This window comes from Bubalus kerabau, chromosome 3 (genome assembly GCF_029407905.1).
Source record: "Bubalus kerabau isolate K-KA32 ecotype Philippines breed swamp buffalo chromosome 3, PCC_UOA_SB_1v2, whole genome shotgun sequence".
Taxonomy (NCBI): Eukaryota; Metazoa; Chordata; class Mammalia; order Artiodactyla; family Bovidae; genus Bubalus; species Bubalus kerabau.
Genome location: NC_073626.1, coordinates 72,620,129 through 72,635,211, shown reverse-complemented (window position 1 = coordinate 72,635,211; position 15,083 = coordinate 72,620,129). Strand labels below are relative to the sequence as shown.

The 15,083-nt window shown below is 40.6% G+C and overlaps 1 protein-coding gene across 1 annotated transcript in view; it reads right to left on the bottom strand.

Annotated features, from left to right (window-relative positions):
- Window positions 1–15,083, bottom strand: part of PDE11A (phosphodiesterase 11A) — a 419,647-nt gene that overhangs the window by 191,127 nt on the left and 213,437 nt on the right. Inside the window, exon 6 of the mRNA XM_055572117.1 lies at window positions 11,470–11,602. Within this exon, the coding sequence (XP_055428092.1) occupies window positions 11,470–11,602 (133 nt within the window). The remainder of the gene's footprint in view (window positions 1–11,469; window positions 11,603–15,083) is intronic.

Below are 15,083 nucleotides of genomic sequence, written 5' to 3'. Positions count from 1 at the left end.
CTCAAAAATATCTGTTGGCCTCTCAATCCCAACCAAACCCCCAAACTCTTCATGCCTCAACTTTGTCATCAATGTTTATCTCTTGCACACCAAACTATTAATGCTGGTTATCTCCAGATGTTGGCATTCGAGCACCTTCTCATCATTTCTTCTTTCTGGTTTTTCTTATTTTCCAGGTCTTTTTATGAGAATATGTGTGTGAAAGGGCTTCAGACTGTGTAAGATGTTTTGTCATCAAAACAATATTACTAGTCAATATTACTAGTATTGTAAGAAAACACCTTTCCAGAAATATTTGCTCCATTGTTCCACAGGTTCCCTGCTCCATCATTCTTAGATTAAAATTTACACCATTAGAATCTCAAATGTTAGGCCATGTGAGACTAAGTAGCCTTTCCAGGAGGCTAGCATTAAAATAAATATATTATCTAGGGGTGCCTAGTTCTTTCCAATTAAAGATGTATATACTAAAAATTTTGCTTAGTCTCTGTCCTCACTGGGTCTTTCCAGTTAATGGATATAATTTAAGACTGTTTACCTCATGGAGCCATCAAAATATACTGTCATATTTTCCAGACTCTCAAAGGCACTCAAAGGCAATGTTAAAAGAATTGGTGATAACCTAATATTATTCATTACTGTGCAATGTGTTTTCCTTCCCTAGAATGATATGTGCAACTTCAATAGTAATCTAAGGTAATGTTTTGCCCCTCAAACGCCAATATACCAGTGGGAAATCCTAGCTCTAGGACAAGTGAGGGAGATGTTCTGGGTCAGTCCCCTGACTTCCCTGAAACAAAGGGACATTTCTTTATGCCAACCTCATCTGTACATAGGCTTCTAGAACATTGCCAACAAATGATTCCTTAAATTCCTGACAAACGAACTCCTCAAAAATAACCAACCTTTGGCCTTAAAGCAGAGGCATCATATCCACCACTGATGCAGCCAAGTCTGTTTGACTTAGAACTATGGGACCCCATACTTACAGCTTCCTCATCGGATACCTTATTCAAGTCTCAGTAACCCTGCTGACTCTGCTTGCCCTCCTGGTCATCTGGAAATCCAGTATCCATTGTCCAGTCTTCCCTACCAAACCCTACTCTCTGGAAAGGCTCTTGAACTGGTTTACACTGAGTATCAGCGACTGAGAGATTACCTGGAGCAAATACACCTTGGCAGATTCACAGAGTCCTGTCTCTTAATGGTTCCATTTTTGCACATTTCCTTTTGTAACAGAAGCATAACTGATAGACCAGAAAGCGTTATAAAGGATGAAAAAGGAGCTGTCCTGCCGGGCTAGCACTCAGCATCCCAGACTGCAGCAGTGCTTTGCTGTGAAGATCTGGCAGATGAAAGGAGCTTTAATGCTCTAAGTCAAAGGATCTCAGAGCCTGAAGCCCCATTATCCTTAAGTGCTACATGGCAAGGGGAAGAACTATTGACTTCTCTATAACAGGCTTTAATAAAAAAAAAGAAAGAAAGAACTTTACAGGGAAGAACTGCATGAGACTGAAGGGTGACAGACTCAATATCCTGACACCTCAGATTTAACTGTGTAACTCTGGGGATCAGTGCCCCACAGCAGAGGAGAGTTGGGTGCTGACGGATTTTCCACCACTTCTGAACCTGTAACACACACACCACCAAACCATCTGTGCCCTACTTGCCCTACTTCTTAGCTACTTTCTGACATCCCCCTTGCTGAACGCTTTTCTTGTTTAAATGTTGGGTCCGATTGTTCATTTTTATTGCAGGCAGAAAACAAATTCTTCATGAAATGGCTCGGAAAACTATTTACCCATAACTATACAAATGGAGGGAAATATTAAATTAAGCAACAGAGTAGTATACCTTATATTGACTAAATAATAGCTGGCTGTGCTTTAGTGTGCTTGTTTTAAGGTGTTCTTTTGATCTAGTATGAAAAAAAAGGGCAGAAAGCTGCACAGATGATGCGCTACAGTGCAACTAATTATTGGGAGTTGAGTTCACAAGCACAATGCCTTCTAAAGGCAAGGCCAGAATAAATGTTTCATGGTGAAGGCATTTATAAATAGAGAATGTGCGTCAAGAAGCCACCTGATACAAGGGCAGGTCATCTGCAAATGGTTTATATACATGCTGCTGGGAGAGCCTCAGACAAGGATCTTAGAATAAAATCCAACCAAAACTCTGTGCTGGCAAGGGCAATAGAAAATAATCCATCTGAATGCCTCAAAGATACAGCAAGGCAAGTTAGTGTACTTAGATCTTGCATTATCTAAATTCTAGCTTTGAGTGGCAGTTTATAGTTTTTAGAAAGTTCATAATAGCCTGATAAAATATAATTTCACAAAAGATATAAAAGGCCTAACACTTTTAAACATCTTTATAATTTGGCATGATTATAAATATAATATATACATTTGTGAAATTGTTAAGTTAAAATCAAAAGCTATAATCTTGCCATCTCTAGAAATGGCAACTATTAACCATTTGGGATAAGTTCTTCTGGATCTTTTCCTGAAAATATCTAATACGTTACATATCTATTTATAACATATTCAATAATACATAATTATTAATAAATAACAGATAATATGTTCAACAATACTGAACAATATTCAACAATAATGCCTATTAGTTTTTAGGGATACATCAGTGAGTAAAACCAGCAAAATCCTTACCTTCACTGAGCTCACATTCTAGTGAGAGAAGACAGATAATAAAGAATACAAAAAACATATAAATAAATTATATGTGAGAAGGTATTAAAATTATGGGGAAAAAGTAGAGCAGGATAAAAGGGATTAGAAATACAAGGGTGCCAGACCTTACTAACAGATAGTATTTGAATAATGGCCATAAAAACTACGGATGTGATCCATGCAGATATTGAAGGAAGAGTATTTCAGCAGAGGAGTAGTCAGTCCAAAAGCCCTGAGGTAACTGTGTGAGTGGCAGGTTCTAGGAATAACAAGGAGACCAGTGTGGCTGGAGAAGTGTGAATGAGGTCTGGGGATAGATAATGAAGCAACTTGTTGTGTAAGGCATTGTAAGGCTCTGACAGAATTGTGAATTTGGATTTTACTCTAGTGAAATGAGACTGTGAAGAGTTTGTGAGCAGAGTTGTGATACAACATACTTAAAAACTTTAAACCTCTGGCTAATGTATTAAGAACAGGGTGTGGAGGGAAAGAGTGGAAGCCAAGCAGTAGATTATTAAGTTATACCCATGAAATAGTCCAGAGATGATAGTGGCCTGGATCTGGGTGGTAGCAGCTGAGTGTTGAGAAGTGGTCAGACTTTGGATAAATTTTACAGGTACAGCCAGTTGCACTTCCTAATGAGTTAGATGTGCAACATAGGAGAATCATGACTATAACATTTTTGGCATAAGCACCAGGAAGGCCTGAGTTGCCTTGATAAAGATAGGGAAACAGAAAAGCAAGCTTAGCAGAAAAAAGAGTGTGAGTTCTGTTTTGGACATGTTAGGTTTGAGGTGTCTTTTAGAAAAATATGCCCACATATATTATTCTATATATACTTTTAAACATTATTCTAAACTTACTTCTCTTTGTTTGCTTTTATTCTTGTGGACATTTTTCCATATCAGGACATACAGATTATTTCATGGGATACTTTGTATACACTCAAGTTTAGTCTTTATTATGCTGTGGTAGGCAGGATTCTAAAGACGGCTGCTAAGATTCACACGTGCCCACTCTCCATTTTGTACAGGTCTGGTATAATCCCCATTCCTCAAGGATGGGTGGGCAGGACCTGAGAAGATGACGGGACTGTCACTTCCCAGATTAGGTCATGTTATAAGGCAAAGTGATGGCACAGACATCTCTGTGAGGACACAGTCACTCCTGACATTATGCGAGCCTCTGTGAGAGCCAAATGGAGTTCCTCCTCTTGCTTTGAAGAAGTAAGCTGACACGTTGTGAGAGGGCCACGTGGCTTGTACCTGAGGGCAAGCTCAGGGAGCTATGAGAGACTTTAGGTCAGCAGTCAGTAAGAAAATGGGAACCTCAGTCTGCAACTGTAAGGAACCCAATTCTGCCAACAACCTGAACAGGCTTTGAAAAGAATGCCAAGACCAAGTGAGAATGCCACCTGGCCAGCTCCTGCTTTCCACCCCGTGAGACCCTAGCAGAGAAACCAACGATGCCATGCCAGAAACTGTGAGATAATAAACAGATGTTTGCCTTAAGCTTCTACATTTGTAGTGATTTGCTACACAGCAAAAGAAAATTAACATACATGATATTCCTGTCAATGTCTTTAGAAGCCAAGCATGAATAGCCCCACCATGGAGCAAATGACTGATAAGTCTACAAAATCCACTAGCATAATAACCCATGAAAATGAGTGTTTCTTGAGTCACTATAAGTAAATATAATCAGTTATACTTAATAGATTTTTTCTGTTTTTCTTTTTGAGAATCACAGAACCTTGTAATAGAACAAACATACAGTAATCTTCATAAGACTATGGAGTTTAAACGCCAGAAATTTGATTCTGGCTTGGTAACTATCTTATATAATCATTCTGTCATAATTTTCCACACATAAATCAAAGAGTTTGACCTTAAAACCAAGCACGCTATCAAGCCCAGCAGGCACCACTCTTAGGAGTCAACTCAGGCAGGCAGAAGGCAAGTAATCACTGTGCCTCGCTGGCTAAGCCGCTCTGTTCACCACAAGGAGGGAACTCCATTAAATATTTAAAACAATCACAAAGAGAACACGCAGCAGGTGGACAACAATGATTACTTGCCCCACAGTCCTCACAGCAAGTGCCTGACAGCACCTGGGAGGAGGTTTACACCACATTAATGACATCCCTTTGTAGATTCTATCAAAAAGAGGCCTGATACTTTCACAACTGAGATTTCAAAATAGTGAAGACAAAAAGGGCTTCCCAACTGGCACTAGTGGTAAAGAATCCACTTGCCAAGCAGGAGACCTGGATTCGATCCCTGGGTTGGGAAGATGCCCTGGAGGAGGGCATAGCAACCCACTGCAGTATTCTTGCCTGGAGAATGCCATGGACAGAGGAGCCTGGCAGGCTACAGTCCATGGGGTTGCAAAGAGTCAGACGCGACTAAAGCAACTTAGCACACACACGGAGAAGGCAAAGAAGTTAGAAATACAGTTTCTACTTCAACAGTACAGCTAAGGCAAACCTTGATGGAATAAATTCAGATTAGCCACTGGATTTTTGTTGTATGTTTTAAAGATTGGTGGGTTGCCTGGACCTGGACAGTAGCCAGCTCCCAAAATCTGATCATCTCTTATATGCATAGGTGGGCTTCCCTGGTTGCTCAGTGGTAAAGAATCTGCCTGCAATGCAGGAGATGCAGGTTTGTTCCCTGGGTCGGGAGGATCTCCTGGAGAAGGAAATGGGAACCCACTCCAATATTCTTGCCTGGGGATTCCCATGGGCAGAGGAGCCTGGAAGGCTACAGATCATGGGGTCACAAAAGAGTCGGACATGACTTAGCAACTAAACAACAACAATGTGCATAGGTAGCCTGGCCCCTGGATAACCGGCCGGCCACTCTTGTGAAGAGCCAGGGTCACATATGGCTGGTCCCTATGTGGGAGGATATGGTGGCCATCCCCCCAGGGGCCACAGAACATGTGTCCAGCCTTGTACATCTTTGTAGCGAACACATGCTATTGTTCTTCTCTGGCCAGGCAGGTAAAGACCTGGCTTTCTTGAAGACCTACAAGTCATCAAATTATTGCCACCATCTCTTCTTTACTGCCAACGAACAATTATGCTTTATTCCTCTCTTTAGCCAGAGACTTTCCTCTTCTTCCCCACTGTGTCTCTGGAGGAAGAGGACATTCACGTTGGTTTATCCACAATTAAGATCTGCTCGTCTCTGGTTGTGTGGAAAGATGTTCTCATTTCAAGAAAGGACCTGCCACCAGCACTCCCTCAGAACCAAAAACCTAATCCTCAACCAGATTAAAATCTTCACCTGACATTTAAATATTTATATAATTATAGGAGTATAACTACAAGCATGATTTACAAAACATTTATATAGAATTTTATATGCCACAATATGTATAAAAGTAGTATGCTTGAGACTACCCAGCCGGTGACTGGGGCAGATGGGACGAAAAGGTTGGTCTGCTGGCCACAAGTTCACGTCTCTGTGGAGAGAGAAATGACAGAGTGGCGACCCTGTTTTCCAGGCAGCCCCTGAGTAGCTGGTCCCCCTGAGAGGCTACTAGGGAGAGAGGAGTGAACTAGGTTCCAGAAGGTCCACAGGCTGTTCTGTGCCCTGTCTCAAGGAAGCTGTGTGGCCTTAGGCAAGTCACTTCAGCTCTCTGAGCCTCTGCTTCCTCACTCGTAAATCAAAGAAATCTCTAATATTTATAGTAACTGCAAGTTGATGTATCTATGGTATGAAACCCCAGAAATAAGGCCAATCCACTAGGGGAGCTCTATTCCAGTTCACTACTAATGACTAGGGTCCTTATTCATGTTCAGTGAAGAGAATTCAAATGGCCAGGATTACCCAGTGAGCCACTGAGAAATGTAGGATAGGTACCAGTGCTCAGAATAGACTTATGTTGAGAAGATCTGTAAGAAGAAAATAGGAAATGCTTTGAAAGGAAACTTCTCTGCAAATTATCATTTTTGTTAACCAGCTTCAAATTATTTGGGGAAGTCAGTAATGTAGAGAATATAAAAGCACACGCTTTCTCCAATGGAGATACCTACTGGAGATAATCCATTAATCCTATATTTAAAAAATGATTTCCTTATATTCTACCATTGATAAACAATGACTTATTGTAATTATTGGGAAAAACTATGGACCCACGTACCAGACTTAAGAAGAGAGGACTCAAACCTTTGCAAGAAGATAGCATAGTTCTAAAAGGTACCCTCTACCTCTAAGATAATCCTAGAATTACCTTTAGTGAAAGGGTGAAACAATTCCATTTTGCCTTAGTATTTTTTTACCTTGAGGAAAATACTATGTTAATGGAAGAAATTATCTGAATTGATGGTCTTTATGTTATGATCTATACCATCTTACATCAGGCTTTGAAAGGAGAAGGCTCATGCCTCTTAGCCTCTTGGGGGAGAGCACTGTGGCTCAGTCTGAAGTCTGTTTCATCCATCATTAACACAAGCAGTTGACACCCATCAGGGAAGCAAAATATTCTTGAAAAGGGAGGAAGCCTAAGCAGATAAATAATTTTCTTTTCCTGGTATGATACATAATACATACACCATAACACACATACATTTGTAGGACAAATCTATTTAGGCAGAATTCATACTGTCTTTCACCCTATCTGCATTGATTAATTCTTTTCCAATTTTCCTCCTCCACATGAGAAAGGAAGCATAAGGAAATTTTAAATTTCAGCACCACTCAAAGAGAACACGTAGAAATCATGATATATTGCCAGATTTGTATTTAAAATTGGTATTAGTTGTGCGGCAGATCGAAAGCATTTTAGGGGGAAGGCCAAGAAATAATGGTGGTCTAGGTACTTGCTTTAGTCTATCATAGGGAAGAAAGTGATTTCACAAAATGGTCACTGCTTAACCTACCACAGTTTACTGTCTTCAGACATCATTGCCTCTAACTACTGGATCAGAGCATGAAATTTTTATGTTCAATCCCATAGAACTAACTGTTGCATTTCTGCTCAAGAGCCCAAATTGTTCTTTTTTGTAAATGAGCGAGCAGTCTGTCTTATATTGGAATGGACTGTAAGTGTGGAGGAAAATGTAAATTGACTGTAAATCACTAATCAGGAAGAGATGTGATAAGAGTCTGCCTGTAGACATAAGGATATAGGATAGTCAGGCTCACTGCATTGTATTAGCAAGAAGTATTCCTGAGATACTACTTGTTTTTTGCTACATATGCTGTTTTTCATAAGGAAAAAGGGCAATGATTGGGCAAGAACTTTTAATTCTCCTATTAAAGGTGAAGATGCTTGTAGCCTGTGACTGAGCAGGTCACTCTCCTAGGTACAGATGCTAGAAGAGCTTTTGCACATGTGTACTTGGAGGTATGGACAGGAATGACCAAGAATGTAGTTATGCATGTAACATCATGCAAATATCCATCAACACTATAGTGGATGAAGTGGCACATTCATACGGTGGAATACTTACCAGCACTGAAAAGAAATGAACAAATTACAAGGGCTCTGGATTCAGGAATTTATACTGAATTTGAAAAAGCAAGCCATAGAAGAAGACATACAGCATAACTCAATTCATACAAATTTCAGAGATGTGCAAAACATGTAATAACATGTAAAAACTGTAATATATTTGGCAGGGATTCAAACCTACATGATGAAACTATTGTTGTTTAGTTGCTAAGTCATGTCCAACTCTTTTGCAACCCCACAGACTGTAGCCTGCCAAGCTCCTCTGTCCATGGGATTTCCCAGGCACGAATACTGGAGTGGGTTGCCATTTCCTTCTCCAGGGGATATTCCCGATCCAGAGATCGAACTCATGCCTCCTGCATTTGCAGGCAGATTTTTATCACTAAGCCACTGGGAAGCCCCAATGAAACTATATATAAAAGCAAAAAATTGTTAAATTCAAATTAGGATAATGGTTTATCTCTGTGTGGGAAATAAAGGAGACTGAATTAAGGAAGATCAATACAAGGATTCAGAAGTAATGACTGAGTTCTTTCTCTTAAATTGGGTAGTGGGCATTTACTCTATCATGCTTTATTGGGAAGCCTTGATCATGTTTTATTATACTTTTGCATATGCCTTATGAACCAACTTTTTAAATGGTGTGAATATGTTGACTCTTTTTGCTTCCCCACAATTTGACTTTTGGTCCAAAGCTAAGAGCAGAATAATAGCAATCCATACCAAATTCGGCACTCTAATTTGGGGGAAGAATTGACCATCATCTCTTAACTATCTAATATAATATGTTGACTTTGTAACAATGAATGGGCAATTAATGATTTTTTTTTCTGTAGTGAGCCTTTCAGTCTGTTCAGTACTACTGATGTTAATAATAGAATACTGAGATCATTTCTTCATAAAACTGTGTGTTTACAAATCTGTTGTTCAGCATTCTGAAATCAAGAAGGAAAGAAGCATCAGAAAGAAGCATAGCAAAAGGCAAAACTTTATAACATCAGTCCTAACCCAATCATAATGTTAATACATATATTGACACCTATAAATCATTTCTGCTCTGCTAGTCACAGAACCAAGGTTGGTGGTGTTTTTCTTTATAGGAGGAGAACTAAAGAAGTTCTGGACTGTCTACTTTCCCAAGGAAGGTATCTCAAAGCTCAGAAATAATGTATCAGAAACTGAAGCTAGCCAGAGGGTGGTTAGCATTGGGGTAGCTAAGGGAGCACACTGGAGACACCCAACCCAGACAGGAGCTCACGAAAGGATGTCCAAGATACAGGCATCTCAGCTAGATGCTGGAGAATAAATAGAAAATACGTAGTAGATGTGACCTGGGGGAAGAGAATTCTAGGCAGCTACAGAAACATACATTTCAGGAATTTAAACTTCCCATGCCATGTTCAGTCGCTCAGTTGTGTCCGACTTTGTGACCCCATGGACTGTAGCCTGTCAGGCTTCTCTGTCCATGGGATTTCCCAGGCAAAAAGACTGGAGTACAGGGATCGAACCCACATCTGCTGCTCCTGCATTGCTAGGCGGATTCATTACCACTGTGCCACCTGGGAAGCCCATGAAGAGATTTGCAAAGATCTGAATGAAGTTATCAATTTGACCTGGATTCCAACCTCCCACCATTGTTGCATCCCACCCCAGACACTGGAGACAGCACAGGGCAGGATTCAGAGGCTGGGCTTTGGAGTCTCAGAAACCAAGACTAAATCTCACTTCCAATTACATGTTCAGTTATCATTACTGATCTAGTCTCTGTTCTGCAGCCAGTGGGATCTTTCTAAAGTATAACTCCTTCTTCTCCCTCATTGATAATTTAACTACTGATTCCCCCTTACCCATAATAAATACTCATACTTCTTAACATGTCTTTCAAAGCCTCTGGATGATCTGGCCCCTGCTTTCTCCTCCCGCCTCATCTACCCGGCCCTCCAGCTACGTTAACTCATCTCTGTTCCAGACTCCTCATGCTCTCAGCCTTGCCTGGAACACATATCTCATCACCATCGTCACCATAACGCTCCTGCTACTATTCAGACTTTAGCTTGGTAACCTAGTAATTTAATCTCCTAATTTTTTGAATACACACCACACACACACATGTGAAGGCATTTTATGAATTCATGTAAATTTATCTATATGATACCCTATACTACCTTAGAATTAAACTTCTTCCAAGTCAGAATCTACATTGTCTTAATATATTCTGCACATCAGCACAATGCATGCCTATATAATTAACATAAAACAGTAACAGAAGCCAACGTAGTATTTCTTGGGAGCAATCTTTTAAAATACGGTAGCTGTTCTAATATCTATTGGGAAATAATTATGTTATATACACGTTTTTATTACTAACCATTTCATTGTTTGACATAAACTATGTTTAATACAAAATGTGCCTGAATATATTTAATTGCATGGGTTTAATTACATGTTTAATATAAAATGTTCCCCATAATAAAAGAGCATCAGGCTAGAGAGTTAAGAGTGTCTTTGCAGTTATGTGTGTAACAGTGAAACACTGAATCCAAATGTCCATCAACACCATAATGGATTTAAAAAATGATGCTGATTCATACAATGGAATACTTTGCAGCAGTGAAAATAAATGAATAAATCACACACACATGTGACTCAAGAACATACACTGAATGAAAAAGCAAGACACAGAAGAATACATACAGTATAATTCAATTATATAAAGTTCAGAGGTGTGTAAAATGGAACAATGTAAGTGGCAGGGTCAAATATATGAAGTGAAACTATATAGCCATTTTGCCACAAATCAGGGTAGAAAGAGGAGGATTTCCTATCAAACAGAGCATTTATACTCAGTTGTGTCCGACTCTTTGCAACCCCATTTCTTTACAGCCCATGGAATTCTCCAGACCAGAATACTAGAGTGGGTAGCCTTTCCCTTCTCCAGGAGACCTTCCCAACCCAGGATCGAACCCAGGTCTCCCACATTGCAGGTGGATTCTTTACCAGCTGAGCCACAAGGGAAGTCCAAGAATACTGGAGTGGATATCCTATCCATTCTCCAGCAGATCTTCCCCACCCAGGAATCGAACCAGGGTCTCCTGCATTGCAGGGGGATTCTTTACCAACTGAGCCATGGGGGAAGCCTGTCAGTCAGCAGTAGGTGATGCGGAAAGTCAGATCACAGGGGAAAGATTCAGAAGAACTGCCAGTCAACTCAGGAGTTGCTGTGGATTTGTATGATGTTCCTTTGGGGCTCTGGCCAGCAACGCATCCACAGGGTGACAACGGAACCTTAAAACTGCAACCAGAGGCCTCCCCTTACCTCGGCATCAAAGCGGGGATCCTGGTAGGCATCACTGATGTTCACTGGAAGGCCCGTGGAAGCCACCAGCTCGGCAACACTGTTATTTATCAGCCAATCGGAGTACGATGATTTCTCCATGCTTTCTTTGAAACTATCAGGACACCAAGGCAGGCAGAAAGAAAAGAGAAAAACATCAGTTTACCTGAAAGCTAACCTGTAAAAGTACTTCCGTAGCAGGACTATCCATCCTCATTAAGAAGGGGTATGTGACCTTAGTCACAGAACAATAGCAAGGTAATTAGCAGCAGCTACGTCAAAATGACTTACCGGCTATCTTGTAAAATAATCAGCTCCATGGGTAGAAATGATAGACTCTTTAAGATCCAGAGAACAGCTCTAGGTTTTATTTAGTCCCCAAAGCAGGCAGAGGTAGAACAGACAATCCGGAAATGACCAAAATTGACAATAAGATGCCAATGCCATGGCATAATAAATTACACTCACCCTCCTAAGCCCACACCTCTTAACAGAGCAGACTAGATGCTTCATACTAGGGAAAATGAAACCCAAAAGTGAGGAAGAATTCAGAAATAAATTGAAAATTTACAGAAGTTTAAGTGTAGCAAAAGAGCATGTCTAGACTCCATCTTAGTGTTCTGTGACCTTTTTTTGTAGTTTCAGAGTATATTTCTTAACAAAAATACATTTCCTACTTACAAAATCTTACTGAGAAACATGTTTTAACTCTACCCTGGACATTAATAATTTAAAATATATTCATGTATGATTTTAACAAGGAATTTTATGTTAAATGATTTTGTTAACTTTCCCCTGTGCTCCTTTCACTACAAAGGTCAAATTACATAAATGCCATAAGAATTAGTAAGGTTCCCCACTTCATCCCTCCCTTCCATCATTTCTTCCTCCTGTACCTACTAAGCACTGCCAGGAGCTGCAGAAATGCAAACTGGAGTACTGTTCAAATTAGCAACACCAAGGAAGATTTCCTGGAGGATGTTAGGTTTATGGCTTGGCCAGTAATAACTGAAATTACGTAAATGAATTTAAGTGTACAGGGCAATGCTTTTCAAACTACATTCTGTGGAACCCTGGGTTCCTGAAGATGTTAATGAATGTACCACAGTAAGAATAATAACTCTATTGACTTTTTAATCTAAGCTTCAGTGTACATAAGAAAAACACTAAATTCTGTACATAGAAAGTGAAAGTGAAGTCTGTCAGTCGTGTCCGACTCTTTGCGACCACACAGACTGTAGCCTACCAGGCTCCTCCGTCCATGGGATTTTCCAGGCAAGAGTACTGGAGTGGGTTGCCATTTCCTTCTCTAGGAGATCTTCCCGACCCAGGGATTGAACTCGGGTCTCCCGCATTGTAGGCAGACGCTTTACCATCTGAGCCAGTCATTGTTATTATGCAATAATGTGTCTGTGTGGAATTCGTGCTGTACTGGGAATGCCAGGAACTGGCATGGAGAGGCCACTGGATACGTGAATGAGAGGGAAGCACAGATATTATTTACCACCATTAATACATCTCAGAAGGAGATCAGCCCTGGGTTTTCTTTGGAAGGAATGATGCTAAAGCTGAAACTCCAGTACTTTGGCCACCTCATGCGAAGAGTTGACTCATTGGAAAAGACTCTGATGCTGGGAGGGATTGGGGGCAGGAGGAGAAGGGGACGACAGAGGATGAGATGGCTGGATGGCATCACCGACTCAATGGACATAAGTCTGAGTGAACTCCGGGTGTTGGTGATGGACAGGGAGGCCTGGCGTGCTGCAGTTCATGGGGTCGCAAAGAGTCAGACACGACTGAGCGACTGAACTGAACTGAACTGAATACATCTCATCTGTAATGACCATTGGTCTGCATCTGAGAAGTTCAACATGGATTTGTGATGCTTGTTATTAAGTCCTTATTGCATATTAAACGTTGCTCATACATAAACTTATTCCTTATGGATCTCTAGCTGAAAATGAAAGCATTAATAAAAAGCAGAGGTGAATTTCTCTGGTGGCGGCTAAATCAAAGAGGTAAAAAGACTGAGGACTTCAAAGAGAAGACAAGCTCCTTATTTTCTCAAACAAACAAAAGAACAACAAAAAAAGTCCACATTTTATTTTCTGTTTATTATGCCCATGAGAAGTGAAATTTCACATTGTGCTGCAATGAAAGCAGAATACAGGAAGAAACATGAAAATGCATCTGATATAAGGACCCAGTTTAATGAAGTCATTTGTCAGTTTATAAAAGGGTGTGACTGAATGCTGATCATTTCTTGCAGAGATTCATCGATCAGTTGATTCATTCTGTGCTGCTTGTGCACCATAATTTTCTTTTACATCTTCTGTGATGAAACAGTGTAGAAAGTGCTGACCTACAGTGTGGTGAGAAGAACTGTGGTGGGACCCTGGGGATGAGCTAGGGAAGGAAATGAGAAAGATATGCTGGGGTTGGGGGAGGCTAAGCAGGGATCTGAGAACTGAGGAAGGTCAGCTGGGGCCATAATCAATCTAAGGGCTTCCCTGATGGTTCAGATGGTAAAGAATCTGCCTGCAGTGCAAGAGTGAAAGTGAAAGTGTTGGTCACTCAGTCGTGTCTGACTCTTTGCAACCTCATGGACTGTAGCCCACCAGGCTCCTCTGTCCATGAAATCCTCCAGGCAGGAATATTGGAGTGGGTTGCCATTTCCTTCTCCAGGGGATCTTCCCAACCCAGGGATCGAACTTGCGTCTCCTGCATTGCAGGATGATTCTTTCCCATCTGAGCCACCAGGGAGTCCAACAAAGGGACTGGGGTTTGATCCTTGGGTTGGGAAGATACCCTTGAGTAGGACATGGCAACCCACTCCAATATTCTTGTCTAGAGAATTCCATGGACAGAGGAGCCTGGTGGGTCACAAACAGATGGACATGACTAAGTCACTTACACTTTCACAATCAATCTAAGGAGATTCACTGCAGTTTGGAAACACATCAAAAATTTGATTCCTCCCTAGGCTGTGAGTGCAGATGAGATTGTGGTAGCTCAGTGGATCTCAGTTGCTATGTGCATAACTACAAAATAACCAGTTAGGTTATTTTAACTCTTTAAAGAGTTAAGATCAAGATTAGTTTAAAGTAACAAGAAAATAGTAAAGAAATCCTTTAGCTTGTATTTTACTAGGACCAGGCACATAGAAAGCTTGGGGTTTTAAGTGAGTTTCCTGTAAAGAGCTACAGTTTGGTTGCTCTTCCTCAGTGGTATCTTGATTCCAAGTGTGAGACTCACACTGACTCAAAGAGAACGTCATTAGCTTAAACATACTGACTGTGGAGGGATAAAAGAGAATTGTCCTATTGCACAAAACACATAATTCCTGAAATGTGGCTGTCCCTGAAATGAGGCCCAGTGAGTAAATATAAACATCAAGGTCGACAAGGCGCCAAGCAGCGTAGGAGAGAAATCGATACAAGTAAAACAAATCAGACAAAATACCCCAGGACGAGGAACTTCACCAAGTTTAATTGTCTGAAAAACCTCTCTCAGCTAAAGGTTCAAACATAGAAAACTGTATGAAAATAAATAAAGACTATTTTTTAGAATTAATTCTCAAAATGAGTCTCTAAATT